Here is a 12995-nt window from a genome sequence, read left to right as displayed (position 1 = left end):
ACTAATAATAAAAACTATTCAGTGGAAACGGCAAATTCTCTTCTAGAAAACATTTTTTTTCTTTTTCTTTTATAAACCTGCTTTTTTTTTTACTCAGAAGCTTTCTAGAAAGCTAGCACAAAACCAAAAAGCCTTACAACTTTATAGAAAACAACTACATGATACTAACACTCATGATTTTGGAGTTAAAGGTGAAAAATTCTATATCCTAATACAAATCATTAACATTTTTTTTCTTATGAACTGTATCTGTGAATGACATTAATTACTTACTTAACAAAAGAAAGGGCTTTAGATGAAGAATCTATTTTTTCTGGATCATGCAGAAAACGCTGACTTTGCCCAAAATCCAAACTCCGGTGTGCCAATATGGGATGACTATCTAATTCCAGAGGATGATTCATTCTTCCAGCTTGTGGAGAAAGCTGAGCTTCTCCAGATTCATTATCTTCCTGCCAAGATTTAAAAGCAGGAAATGGCTCTAGAAGGAAATAAAAAACAAATGGCACTGGGCTATTAGAAGAATGCAAGAAAAAAATTGCAAATTCACAATGTGACTAAAATGAATAATGAAATGCACTGAAAAGCTACATGTCAAAGCAAACAAAAAGAAAATGGTCCCAATACACTTAAGACATATACAACAATCTTCCAATAAGTGTATGCCACTTAACATATTTTATTAGATAATCATCATGCATTAATATATAAAACTATACTATGTTGTACACTAAATATATACCATATGCATTTTGATTATGTGCTTTAAACCATATGAACAGGTAATTTTTGTCCAAAACAACAGAAAGCACAGTAAATACCTTCAAGTGCAACAGTGTGCATCAATATATTTACCTAAAGATTTTAGATAATGAAGTGCAAACCCTATGTTTCATTTTAATACAAAAGACTTGACTCCTCCATATATTGATATTGAAGAATAATAATTATATTGAAGGAGCATTATTTGTGAGGAAATAAATAAATATTTAATATTGCATATTATGTTTAAAATGTGTGCTTATGAAAAAATTTGGGCTGTTCTAAGGAATCTGAAATATTAGAATAATCCAAGAAAGGAAAACCTTGTTATTGTCCCTCAAAAATAACATGTATGTGTGTGTACTGATATTAATACACACAGAGAGACAGTTCCTCACTCTATCTCTTTATTTACAAACCCAGAAATAGAATGACATAAATACTATATCTGGTTTTTCCAATGCAAATCTTATACTTGAAAGATAGTTTTGAACAATACAGTGACAACACAATAAGATGTTGATTAACCCACTTATACCTGCTTCCCACCAAACATCAAAATATATTTTAAAGAATCCCTTCTTTAAAATAAAAGTTATTGGATTACAAAAAGGCAAACCAGACATGATGTCATGGTGTGAACTTAAAAAGCTGCTTTATATGGACACTCTTCACTGGTCCAACTAGCAGAGCACATTCTCCTCTAGCTGCCAGAGGCTTTCCCAGGTTGTGAGAACTTTCTGCTGGCAAAAATCATTTAATTGAACATACCAGCACGTCAACCTGGAACGCTAATATGCATATCACTGCACCAATCACAAGCCATGACTCTTCAGAAGGCAGCAGGTAAAAGGGGTAATTTGAAAGCAACCATAAACCATGAAAGAGGCAGTAACTGAATGTATGGCGAACCATACTTACCCTCCCCTTCTCTCTGTAGATGCATTGTTTTGAAATCAATGAGGGGAAAAGTGATAGGGCATGGCGCTAATAAATGAAAAAAAATGGCAAAAAATACTGAAGTGAACACATCGCACAGTTAGAACAAACTATAAATAACACATAGGTGTATAGCACCACATAGAAAGTCTTCCAATTGATTCTGGGCCAGGTCTAAGCACTCTTCTCAACTGAATGGAGCAGTTAAAAGGTGCCCAATACCATTCAAAATTAAGCCCTTTATTAATTAAAAGTCTTCCCAGAAGTGTTCCAGAGGTGACAAACAAAAAGCCACATGCTTTTCCATGTTTAACAAAACACATTTCAAAGAAAAATAAATTTACACACAGGACAGATTTTGCTCACATGTGTTTAAAGATAACAAACCAAAATGCAGAGAAAATTTGTATGCCAATTATTTATGTGTCCAACATACTAATTCTGGCTGAATTAGTAAGAAATGCATTTTTAAAAAAGAAGCAAATTTCTGATAACACAATAGGTCTAGAAATCACTAAACTATATCAAAATAGACCTTAACAATAAGATTAATATAAAAGAATTCAATCTGATTTGAAAAAGAGAACAGAGAATCAACAAACCTAGTTCAGGATCCAAAGAACTTTGCAGAGTATAAAGGGACTTTCAGTTCAACCCACTGTAGCCCCTAATCCCTACAGTCTGAGGATATTCTTGAGCTGCATTCAATTTTATCACCAAAAGGAAAACAATTCCATTAACTTTGGAACTGTTAATGCATTGCATTTCTTTGGATCCTGTTCCCAGAGTATATCAGCAAATAAAACAAAAAGCTACTGCCTAAACAAAGAGCCATTTTAAGTAGTTATCTGGTCAAAATACATATGTTTTATCCAGAGGTGAAATGCTCCCAGTTCAGACCAGAAAATCCGATCCGGTAGTGATGGTGGCGGGTGGTTCAGATAACCGGTAGCAAAAATCCCTCCCCCCTGCCCATGCCCAGCTGAGACACGCAATCATCAGAGATTGGGTTTTTTTTTTACTTTTAAAAGCATTTTTTCTTCAGCAGAAAAAATGCTTTTAAAAGTAAAAAAAAAGCCTCTGATGATCGCACGGTTCAGCTAGGACAGGGGTGTCCAAACTTGGCCCTTTGGAGAGTGGTGGACTTCAACTCCCAGAATTCCCCAGCCAGCATGAGCTATAAATTTAAGCAAGTTGCTAGTTGGAGAATTCTGGAAGTTGAAGTCCACCACTCTCCAAAGGGCCAAGTTTGGACACCCCTGAGCTAGGATCATCAGAACCCTTTAAAAGCATTTTTTCTACAACCTCTTCGGCTGAAGAGGTTGTAAAAAATGCTTTTAAAAGAAAAAAAGTTGACCACACCCACCCAGTCACATTACACCCCCCCCAGCCACACCCACAGAACCGGTAGTAACAAATTTTACATTTCACCCCTGGTTTTATCCTTACATTCAGAGGAACGTTAGAACAACCATTCTCAAGAGAAACTATACTTTAATAGTTTATCATAATGCAGCAGCCTATACCAATTATTAGAGGAATAACTTGTTCAAATAGAGATAACTAAAATATAAGCAGCAAATATGACATTTCATTTTTCAAAAATAATGCAAAACAGATTATATTAATGTTTTACATGTTCTTAATGTACACTTACTCCTATTAGGAATCTCTTTGTGTTTCTAGTATACGACAAAAAATAACCTGAATGGCTAATCCAATGGCTGGGGAGGAATTTTATTATCTGCTCATTTTGAGGAAATCTGTCCAATTGACATCATCTAGATACCCATGAGATTAAGCTACAGTTATAAAATAGAAATAGCATTTATATGGTTTGCGTACTGCCCCATAGCTTTTTATAGCACTCTCTGGGTGGTTTACAATGTAGAAGTATTATTTGCATATTGCTCCCCACAATCTGGGTTCTCATTTTACAGACCTTGGTAATATAAAAACTTTATTTTTTGACTACTAATAGCTTGCATGAGGTATAGAGGCTACCTTTTTCAAGCTATCTGGACAGGCAGAAAAATCAGGGTGCCTCTTTATATAAGAGCTTCTGGGAGCAGCCTATAACATGATGTCTTTTAATTGTTAATTGTATGGAAAAAAATATGTTTGTCCACATATAGCAGCATTACCAGGAGCAACATACGATAGGGGGGGAAAAAAGAATTGTAAAAGAAAAAGATAATCCTGAAATTGAATATACTGTAAAGTTTTAATATAATTTCAGCTGTTGTAGATTCTGAAATTTTCTTTAAGACATTTTCATGGAAGTAAAAATGCACTTCTGCACTTTATGGTCAATATACTCCCTACCCCCACAAAAAAAGAATCAAACCCATTCTTAAATATTACATATTAAATGTTACATAGAACAACAATATTAGTTTTATATTGTAAATTATAACTTCAGTTACTTCATCAGACATGACTATGAATGTTGATAGGTATTTTTTTAATTTGCATATTACAACAAATGTATACATTATTCTATATAAGCAGTCATAGTTATTTGCTGGCATACTATAAGCCATGGTAAATATGATGGTTGCCAAGTCATTATTTGCTATATGGGCGATATATGTTTTATCTCAAGAAAAATGATGTATGGAAACATAATAGAATTATCACCTCTTGAATTCTTTAAAAAAAAAATGAGCAGAATCCCATATCTCCCTTGCTATGATACAATAAAAAACACAGGAAGTGTGACAGAGAAGCTCTAGCTAAGCTCCCTCATACATTCTTTTACAATGGAAAATGGGGTTGGCATCATCGAAGTCAACACAACCTCCTTTTCTTAATTACAGGACTATGCAGGAGTGAAATACCTGTTACACAATTATCATTATGATCCCCAGCAATCTTTGCAGTTTATAAATTGAGAAACAATACACAAATATTGAAAGCCACCAATTTTTAAAAAGAATATTAGTAGAAATAACCACTCTCACAGACTTCAAGCTGATTAAAACAAATTGTTAAGAATTATTGGCAACTTCAACTAACATATATTTGGAAGTTTCAATTTCCCAAATCTAATTTTTTTTCTACTGATTCATTTCAATAGCCGTCTAATACCCATTTGAAATACATTATTAAGTATAAACAAATACAAACATATTGATCATATATTTGAATTTTCAAAATTAACAAATTTTTGAAAAACATCAAAATCAAGAATTACCTTCCCATTTGTCACCACCATTCACATTCTTCAAATCAAGATGTGGTAAAGAGGCACATAGTGTTGCTTCAGGAGCATTGTTATTTTTGTTTTTCAATTCCTCCGATTCATTTTTCATATTTTGATCAGAAATGTTGCTAACACAATCCTGTAAATAAACAATACACTATTACAGGGTCAACAATTTCCAGCATATCTGTAAATTTTTGTTTTGTGGATTTCAGCAAGTTTTCCTGGCTGATAAAAAGAATTTGAACTACAAGTAAGCAATTAAGTAAACTAAATTTTTACAGATACATGGAATAGGAACCAGACAACAGAATGTGAAATACTATCTATCTGTAAAATTAAAATTAATATTCATGCAGTTAAAAAGTGGAAGTGGAAATATATTTGTGGATATATATTTAAAATGTGCCTAGATTTACAAGGGAAAGAAAAAAAGCAAGCTCTCACCAGAATCATATGGGTCGTCATTTTGCTACCATCATCAAACGATATAAAATCTTGCCTATAAAGGAAGTTAGGGAAGATTATTTCAAAACACTTATGATGACAATTCGTATGGTCTCAACTCAGTCATATCAATACAATTTAAAACAAAATAAACTTACGATTATTCCCCCTAATCTAGTGATATTAATACATGCAGACATAAATACAAGCACACATCTAGTATTATGGCTAGCAATATATCTGTGTATATAAAGCTGTACTTTTGATTTGCCAATTTAGCTATCATGATAAAGCATGATGTACAAAAGAAATGGTTTGGGAATCATTTAAAATATTTTCTGATTCATCTAATGAGGAATAACAAATCATGGTTCATCAATTCAAAAAATCATGGCAAACACTGTTAAATGTGTTTCTTCATTTATTAAACTAAACCTGAATTTATTGCCAAACTCTGTTTTACTTGTCCTGAGAAATTGTAAAGAATCTGATTTACTTGGTTTTGTGGAATTTTAATGGTAAGCAAGATTTATAAAATAATTTCATAATATAAAATAATATAAAAATTAGTTAACACAAAAGAAAGAAGACTGGCTGAGTTGAAGGAGACAGAAGTTTTTATACAATATTAAATTATTTTCTTACTTGGCTCTGGACTTTTTCCTACTCTGAAGGCAACAATCACTAAAGCTATGTTAAATTAACCTTTCTGTATCCTGTAACACAAAATAAGGTTACAATCCTGGCTGTAAAACTATCAACTCACTAAATATACTCAGCCCTAAATATCCTAAGTATAGACATTTTATCTGTTCTTCCAGCAACAGATAGATGTCCTCATACTAAGGAAACCAATTCTGGAAAAAGAGTTCCTCATAGAGATAACCTTAATAAAAAGTATCTTGCCCAAGACCCAATGTTCTCATGTATACTGCAGTACATACTTATTTCCAAAGGATTCTTTATCTTCACCTCCATCATCACATGGCTTCAACAATACGCCTGCAGCCTATTGGTGAAAACAAAGACCTTAGCATGGTAACCACCATTCTGTTTTAAGAAAGGAAGAAAGCTGCAACATTCTGTGGTTCTAAGGGAATGTAAAATTTATTTAAAACTACTTAATTACTTTAACTTCTGGGGGGAAACTTTTGAAGTACCCTGCTGAACTACACTAATGTAGATCAATTTGAGGCCTGAAGATGTAAACAAAGTATTATCAACAAGGATTCTGAGGACTTGTCTCAGCTTATGTAGAATGAGCCATCTGCTGGACTCTAAAAGATACAATTAATCCTTGTTACTAAATAAAGCAGCAACATGGACAGAACATTGCTGGCAGAAAGCACTCATGCCACTAATAAAGCCACACAATTAAAACTGGCTTATCTGTTAAATTTTAATTTAAAAATCTGTATTTAATACAATGAGAAAAGCACATTAAAAGTGATTATTGACGAATCCTTGTGGACAGCTGATAGAGAAAAATACTCAATTCACTACTAAGCAGTAACAGTGCTTCTTAATATAGCCTCTCCTCTGTCCCTTGGATCTGAAGATAGCTAAACATACTTCAGATAGTTTTAAGTCATTTGCTCTTTTCCTTTTTAAGTAAAGCACATTTTATACCCAGGATATAAAATGAGGGCGGTATTCAGTTCCCAAAGCCTAACCCAAATGCTGAAAACATATAATTTTAAAAAAATTATTATTTATTTAATAATTTGTGAACAGTGTATTATTCAAAAATCATACAAGAAGTTCTGGAAATGATGTTCCAGATGAAACTTGTTTATTTGGAGTATTACAGCCCCCAAAGCACACTGAACTACCTTCAGTGTGGAGAAATCCAAAAACAAACTTCACCAAACCATCTTTGAAAAGGGAGAATCTTCAGAAAGTTAACATGGCTTACTAGAACTGCAAAACAGTTTTAACATTATCCAGAATGCCCCGTCTCTAGAAATTATAAATTTTGCATATCCCTAATATATTTTTCCATTTCTATGGCTTATATCAGAAGCCATTTACTATTATTATAAACATATGCATTCAATTTTTTGGCTCTTTTGATTTGAAGCATTTAAAATGGTTCTAATAACAGTGACTAAAATAACAGTCTTATTTACATCTATTACAGTGGAAGGAAGGGCAAAACTATTGTAAAACACAACTGAAAGTTATATACATTCTAATATTTGCATTTTCCAGAAAAATTCCTTGAAAGAGTACATATAGGATTCTCAATGCAACTACTTTTATTAGTATTTGTAATATTCATATAATGGTAGCATGCTAATATTATGTAAATCTTAGTAAAAGAAGTTAACAAATGATTCTAATATAAATAGAAAGATGAATAATTCAGTTATGCATTGCTAGGGTAGTATGGTAAGCGAAAATCCCACGCAAAACATGCTAATTTATAATGAGGAGGACTACATTAATTACCGTATATACTCGAGTATAAGCCGAGTTTTTCAGCACATTTTTTGTGCTGAAAAACGTCCCCTCGGCTTATACTCGGGTCTATACGGCTTATACTCAAGTTTTGTTTTTTTTTTAAGCCCCTCGGCTTATACTCGAGTATATACGGCTTATACTCGAGTTTTTTTTTTCTTTTTTTCACATTTTACCGGACTGAAGCCCTGCCGGTGCAGTGAGAGGGCGGGGCGGGGGAGCCGCCAGCCTTCTCAGCTGAGGGAGGGAGGGTTTCCCCAACCGGTAGGTGCCTCATTTCCCACCCTCGGCTTATACTCGAGTCCCCAGTTTACCCCAGTTTTTGGGGTAAAATTGGGGACCTCGGCTTATACTCGGATCGGCTTATATTCGAGTATATACGGTAGTTTCCTACAAAGCTATTATCTTCCTTTAGAAAAATTGGTAAATTAACTACAAACTCTCATTTTTTTCCTTTTTTAATTCTGATTTTTTTCTATATACCTGAAGCTTTTTTACAATAAAAACTCCTTTTTACCACCCTGTAATTCCTTAATTCAGGATAGAGTCGGGATGACTGGATGGAGCTGAGTGTTTACAGGCCAGATCCCCTTCCTGACCACACACTGCAGATTCTCTTTTTTTGCGCCCTAGGAGAAAAACATTTGCTGCTACCTAGGATTGAACTCTCAATCTTCAAGTGAGAGGTGGGCAACTTCACCACTAGGCCACCATGCCACTCAAAAGGTTTTACAATGTCTTTGCTAATTTTTCCTTTAACTTACATTCACTCAGAGGTAGGATTCTTAAAAAGAATGAAAGAAAGGTATTTTGCAATATTTTTGAGAGTGTGACTCTTGAAAGAGAATGTCACATAGGACAGGGCAAAAATCATATATTTTGCAGAAGCACAAATTCCTGCAGAAAAAAAAAAGAGGCTAGCAGGAACAAAAAAAATTGTTCGTTTTGTTCTAACACCGCTTAAGATTTGCAGCAAGTATTTCCGTAAGTCTGGACGCTAAATATATAGATGCAAAAAAATACACATCTATAAATGTCTTCAAGCATGATATAAACTTTAGCCTTCATTTTGGATGGGGGGGCGGTTCCAGACTGGTCAGCTGCTTTAAATTTCTAGGCCTTGGTAAAAGTGTTCCCTGTTACCCTCTCTTTTGGTCTTTCAAAGGGAAAGAAGTGCTTCAAAGCATTCACAGATGTACACTCTGCATCTGTCAGGAACACTTTAATATATACGTGTCTTTTCCAAAGTTATAGAAGCCAGTTATTCACGCTCAGGAAAAGATACAGCTGCTTTGAGTTGCTTAGAAATGTTATGCAAGTTCCCAGCTCCTAAACATATTTTCCCCATCAAAACGTAAGTGCTGTAGTGAAATTGCAATGGCATTTGGAACTCATAAGTATGCACAGGATATAGTGAGCAGACATAAAATGGGGGATATCCTGTTAAATAGACCAAGGGTGGGGATCGGAGCAGGGGTTGACAAAATATGGGACAGTAATCCTTTGGAACTAAATTTTATGGGAACAACATTCCAGCTTTCTAGCAATTTTTTCCCTATAACAATGAAGGTTTAAATATAATTTTTGGCTAAGTGATATATATTTCCCAGGGGCAAGTAAGCCCTAACATAGGTCTCTGCAGAGAAAAGAACAAGATTCTCTGGTAGAATCCTGAATTGTCCTGAAATGATCTGATACAACTCCCTGCTTATCCATCATGTTGCCTGGATTATCTTGAAAATACCTTTTATTTTCAATCCAACTAAGTTCTTACAGGAACAAATGTATCAAATTTATGTGTTCTTTTATGGATATTGCACTTGGCTTCTTGTCAGAGTAGAAGGCAAGGAGAAGAATGGCAAAGTAAACAGTTTTAATTGGAATTAATTATGTGAATGCTTTAGTTAAAAGATTAAAAATAACATATAAAAAGGTGAAAGAACACAGGGCAAATCATATTTTACCCCAAGGGCATGGAGAGTACAGTCTCCTGAGCCAAAAAGGGAAGGAAACTTGAAAGAGTGTAAAGCTTGCTAGCATATGGATGGCTTTAAAAGCAAGATATTGAATTTGATGGACATGTTTAACGTCCAGAAGTAGAACACTGGATTCATGTTGTGTATGGGGAAAAAGCAACGCTCCTATCTATTGTTACATGAAAACGACATAACTGTGCTGGCAGCAGGGGTGGGTTCCAAAATTTTTTACTACTGGTTCTGTGGGTGTGGCTTATTTGGTGGGCGTGGCTTGGTGGTCCTATGACTGAGTGGGAGTGGCCAACTTGAAATCACTCAGGGCAAGGTGGGGCGGCACCTTGCTGTGAGTGACATCAAGTTGGCCACCCCCACTCAGTCACATGACCAATGCTGCAGAGACAGGACGATTTCTCCCGGGGGACAGCCAGAGCTTCGCCACCTCCTCTTCCTGAAAGGAGCTGCCTCCAAGTCCTTGCGAAGGGACACACACAAACAAAATAACACAACACAACACAACACGACTCACACACAATGTAAAAGCAGCTGCACTTCACCCAAAATGGCCCCTGCAACAAGCAGGAACCTCACACAGCCACAAAAAGCTCAAAAACCAACTTTCACACTTTACACACACACAACACAACATAACACAACTGCCTCTCTCACACACACACACAAAATGCCACATACAGCTTTGTGAGATTTTGTGTGTTTGTGTAGTTAGAGTAAACATTACAGAAACACACCAAATCTCAGAAAGCTGCACAAATATTTTATTTTATTATTTTATTTTATTTATATTTTTTAGATCAGGAGTCTCCAACCTTAGTAACATTAAGGTTTGTGGACTTCAATTCCCAGAGTTCCTCAACCAGTAAAGCAGTTGGTGACTGAGGAGATGGATTCCAGGCAGGCAGATTCAGTTGCTAGCTGATGCAACTGATGTAAAGCATGGCTTTGCCAGCCCGAAAGAAGCTGTAGTCAGGTAAGTGAGAAGTGGGGATTGGGTGGGCCAGAGGAAATTTTTTTTTTAAAAGGCTCCTCTGATGATCCAGCTGAAGTTGCCTAATAGCAGCCCAGAAGTTCTTAACTCAGCTTGGATCACCAGAGGAGCCTTTTAAAACCTTTTCGGCTGAAGAGGTTGTTAAAAAAAAAAACTTTTAAAGGATTCTGATGATCCCTGCTCAGCCATGTGATCATCAGAGGGTTTTTTTTTTACTTTTAAAAGTTTTTTGGGGGGCTGAAGAAAAGATGTTTTTAAAAGTAAAAAAAAAACCTCTGATGATCGGGGAACCGGTTTGGGGGCGTGGTCAGCCAGCCATTACTACCGGTTGTCCGAACACCAGCAGATTTTTACTACCAGCTCTACAGAACCGGAGCGAACCAGGAGCAATCCACCATTGGCTGGCAGGTATTCCAGATGAGTGTCTAAAAGCAAAGTTCTTATAACTTGGACTACCACTTGTCTTTTCAAGCTGTATTTACAGGTGTATGGAGCACCGGCCAGGTCAAGTTCAGTTTCAAGGGAGGAGGCAAACTTTTGTCCCTTGGCTTGGATGACCTGCCTTGCAGACTGCATTAGACTTACGTTCCCCACCCGGAGTTACAAAGAAGAATTATGATGGTCTATGACCATAAAAAAATACTTTATTTAAAAGGAAGAATACAGGCATAGTCTGGAGACTCTCTTATCAACAAAGATTGGAAAGTGAGGATATTGTTATTATAGCTACTTTACAGCAGGATAACAATATATTTACAAAACAAATACTAATAGTATTCCTTCTGGTTATATTTCAGATTGCACTAAAATATTTTCAGACTACAGTTACAGGAAACAAAACTCAAAATGCATGAAGCATATTTTATGCTACTCTTACCTGATAATTTTCTTTTTCCTCAGACACAGGTTGTACAATTTCACTGTCTAATTTAGTGCAATTCACTGTTTCAGAGCAGTCTCCAAGATTCTCATAATCTTTAGTAATATTCTTTTCAGTATCATCCCTAACAAAAGGAACAAGATGCTAAATAATGAATTTTACCTGCATAAAACTATCTGGTTATGGGTTTAGGTTAAGGACTTTAGGCATTTACTATTTTGGTGATCATAATATTCTGGATTAATGAAATCAGAATATGTTTATAAAAGTATCTACAACTGCATTCAGAAAAGAAAAGAAGTAAATTCCTAATATCCATTTATTATTGAATAAGATGCTCATAAATGTTATAGCACAAATACATATAACATTCTACTTTTAGAGATAATTTAATACTGTTCCTATCGTATCCAGCCACAGGCTGTAGATACCGCAATGATCTTTAGATTGCTATTTCCCAAAGCAAGAGTTTAGAACAATGATAGAAAGAAACATACATTGCAGTTGGTTGATACAAATTGATCACACTGAAACCATTCTGAAACAACCAACATCTATGAAACAGAAGCTGCTGCCTATTCAAATACATTACTTGAAGAATAGCTTCAGAAGCAGCAGAAGGGAATGAAACTTTCACCTAAGGTCACTATATGAAAGAATGGATCTAAAGATGCTGCAGGCATCTTTGTGCTACAGGTAATCCTCAACTTACCATCATTTATTCAGCGACTGTTCAAAATTACAATTCTAAAATAATGGGCTTATGACCTATGCACAAAGTTATCACCATTGCAGCACTTCCACAGCTCCATGACAGAAAATCAGGCACTTGGCAGCCTGCCTACACTTACAATCAAGGGGCACATCACTGCCCATTTATTTGTATTTCATATTTCTTAACTGCCCATCTCCTTTTGGCTGACCTGCACCCTGCTTCACAGGGCGGCAAGCAGTCCCACAACCACAAGGGTCTGCAGCTGCTTGACAAACCCACCAACCCCGGGAGCCTCAGCAAGCAGCAGCAAGCATTCATGCACCTATGTCTTCCTTTACAACCACCCTCATTTATGACAGAAATTCTGGTGCCAATTGTGATGTAACAGTATTCAACTCTGTGGAATCATTCAGTTTGGGTATTTTATTTGCAGTCAGCTAACATCACTGAATATACTGTCAGCAACAACGATCTACAACTTAAAATCCTTATTTAATTAGAATATCCTACAAGTAAATCATCACCTGCCACAATTGGACAGCAACTATAAAGTTACTTGATAATTCTTATAGGAAATTGATTTGAAATAAAATGCAACAGAGCATAAA

The 12995-nt window shown here is 35.4% G+C and overlaps 1 protein-coding gene across 3 annotated transcripts in view; it reads right to left on the bottom strand.

Moving 5' to 3' along the window:
* Positions 1-12995, bottom strand: part of FAM13B (family with sequence similarity 13 member B) — a 66437-nt gene that overhangs the window by 25188 nt on the left and 28254 nt on the right. For all 3 annotated transcript variants that reach the window (XM_058168859.1, XM_058168858.1, XM_058168856.1), the window contains 5 exons: positions 11670-11796; positions 6298-6362; positions 5354-5408; positions 4898-5045; positions 274-481 (listed from right to left, as the gene is read on the bottom strand). In XM_058168859.1, coding sequence (XP_058024842.1) covers positions 274-481; positions 4898-5045; positions 5354-5408; positions 6298-6362; positions 11670-11796 — 603 coding nt within the window. The remainder of the gene's footprint in view (positions 1-273; positions 482-4897; positions 5046-5353; positions 5409-6297; positions 6363-11669; positions 11797-12995) is intronic.

The sequence above is a fragment of the Ahaetulla prasina genome, chromosome 2, assembly GCF_028640845.1.
Source record: "Ahaetulla prasina isolate Xishuangbanna chromosome 2, ASM2864084v1, whole genome shotgun sequence".
Lineage (NCBI taxonomy): Eukaryota > Metazoa > Chordata > Lepidosauria > Squamata > Colubridae > Ahaetulla > Ahaetulla prasina.
Note: the sequence above shows the minus strand (reverse complement) of the source record. Positions and strands in the feature narration are given on the sequence as shown.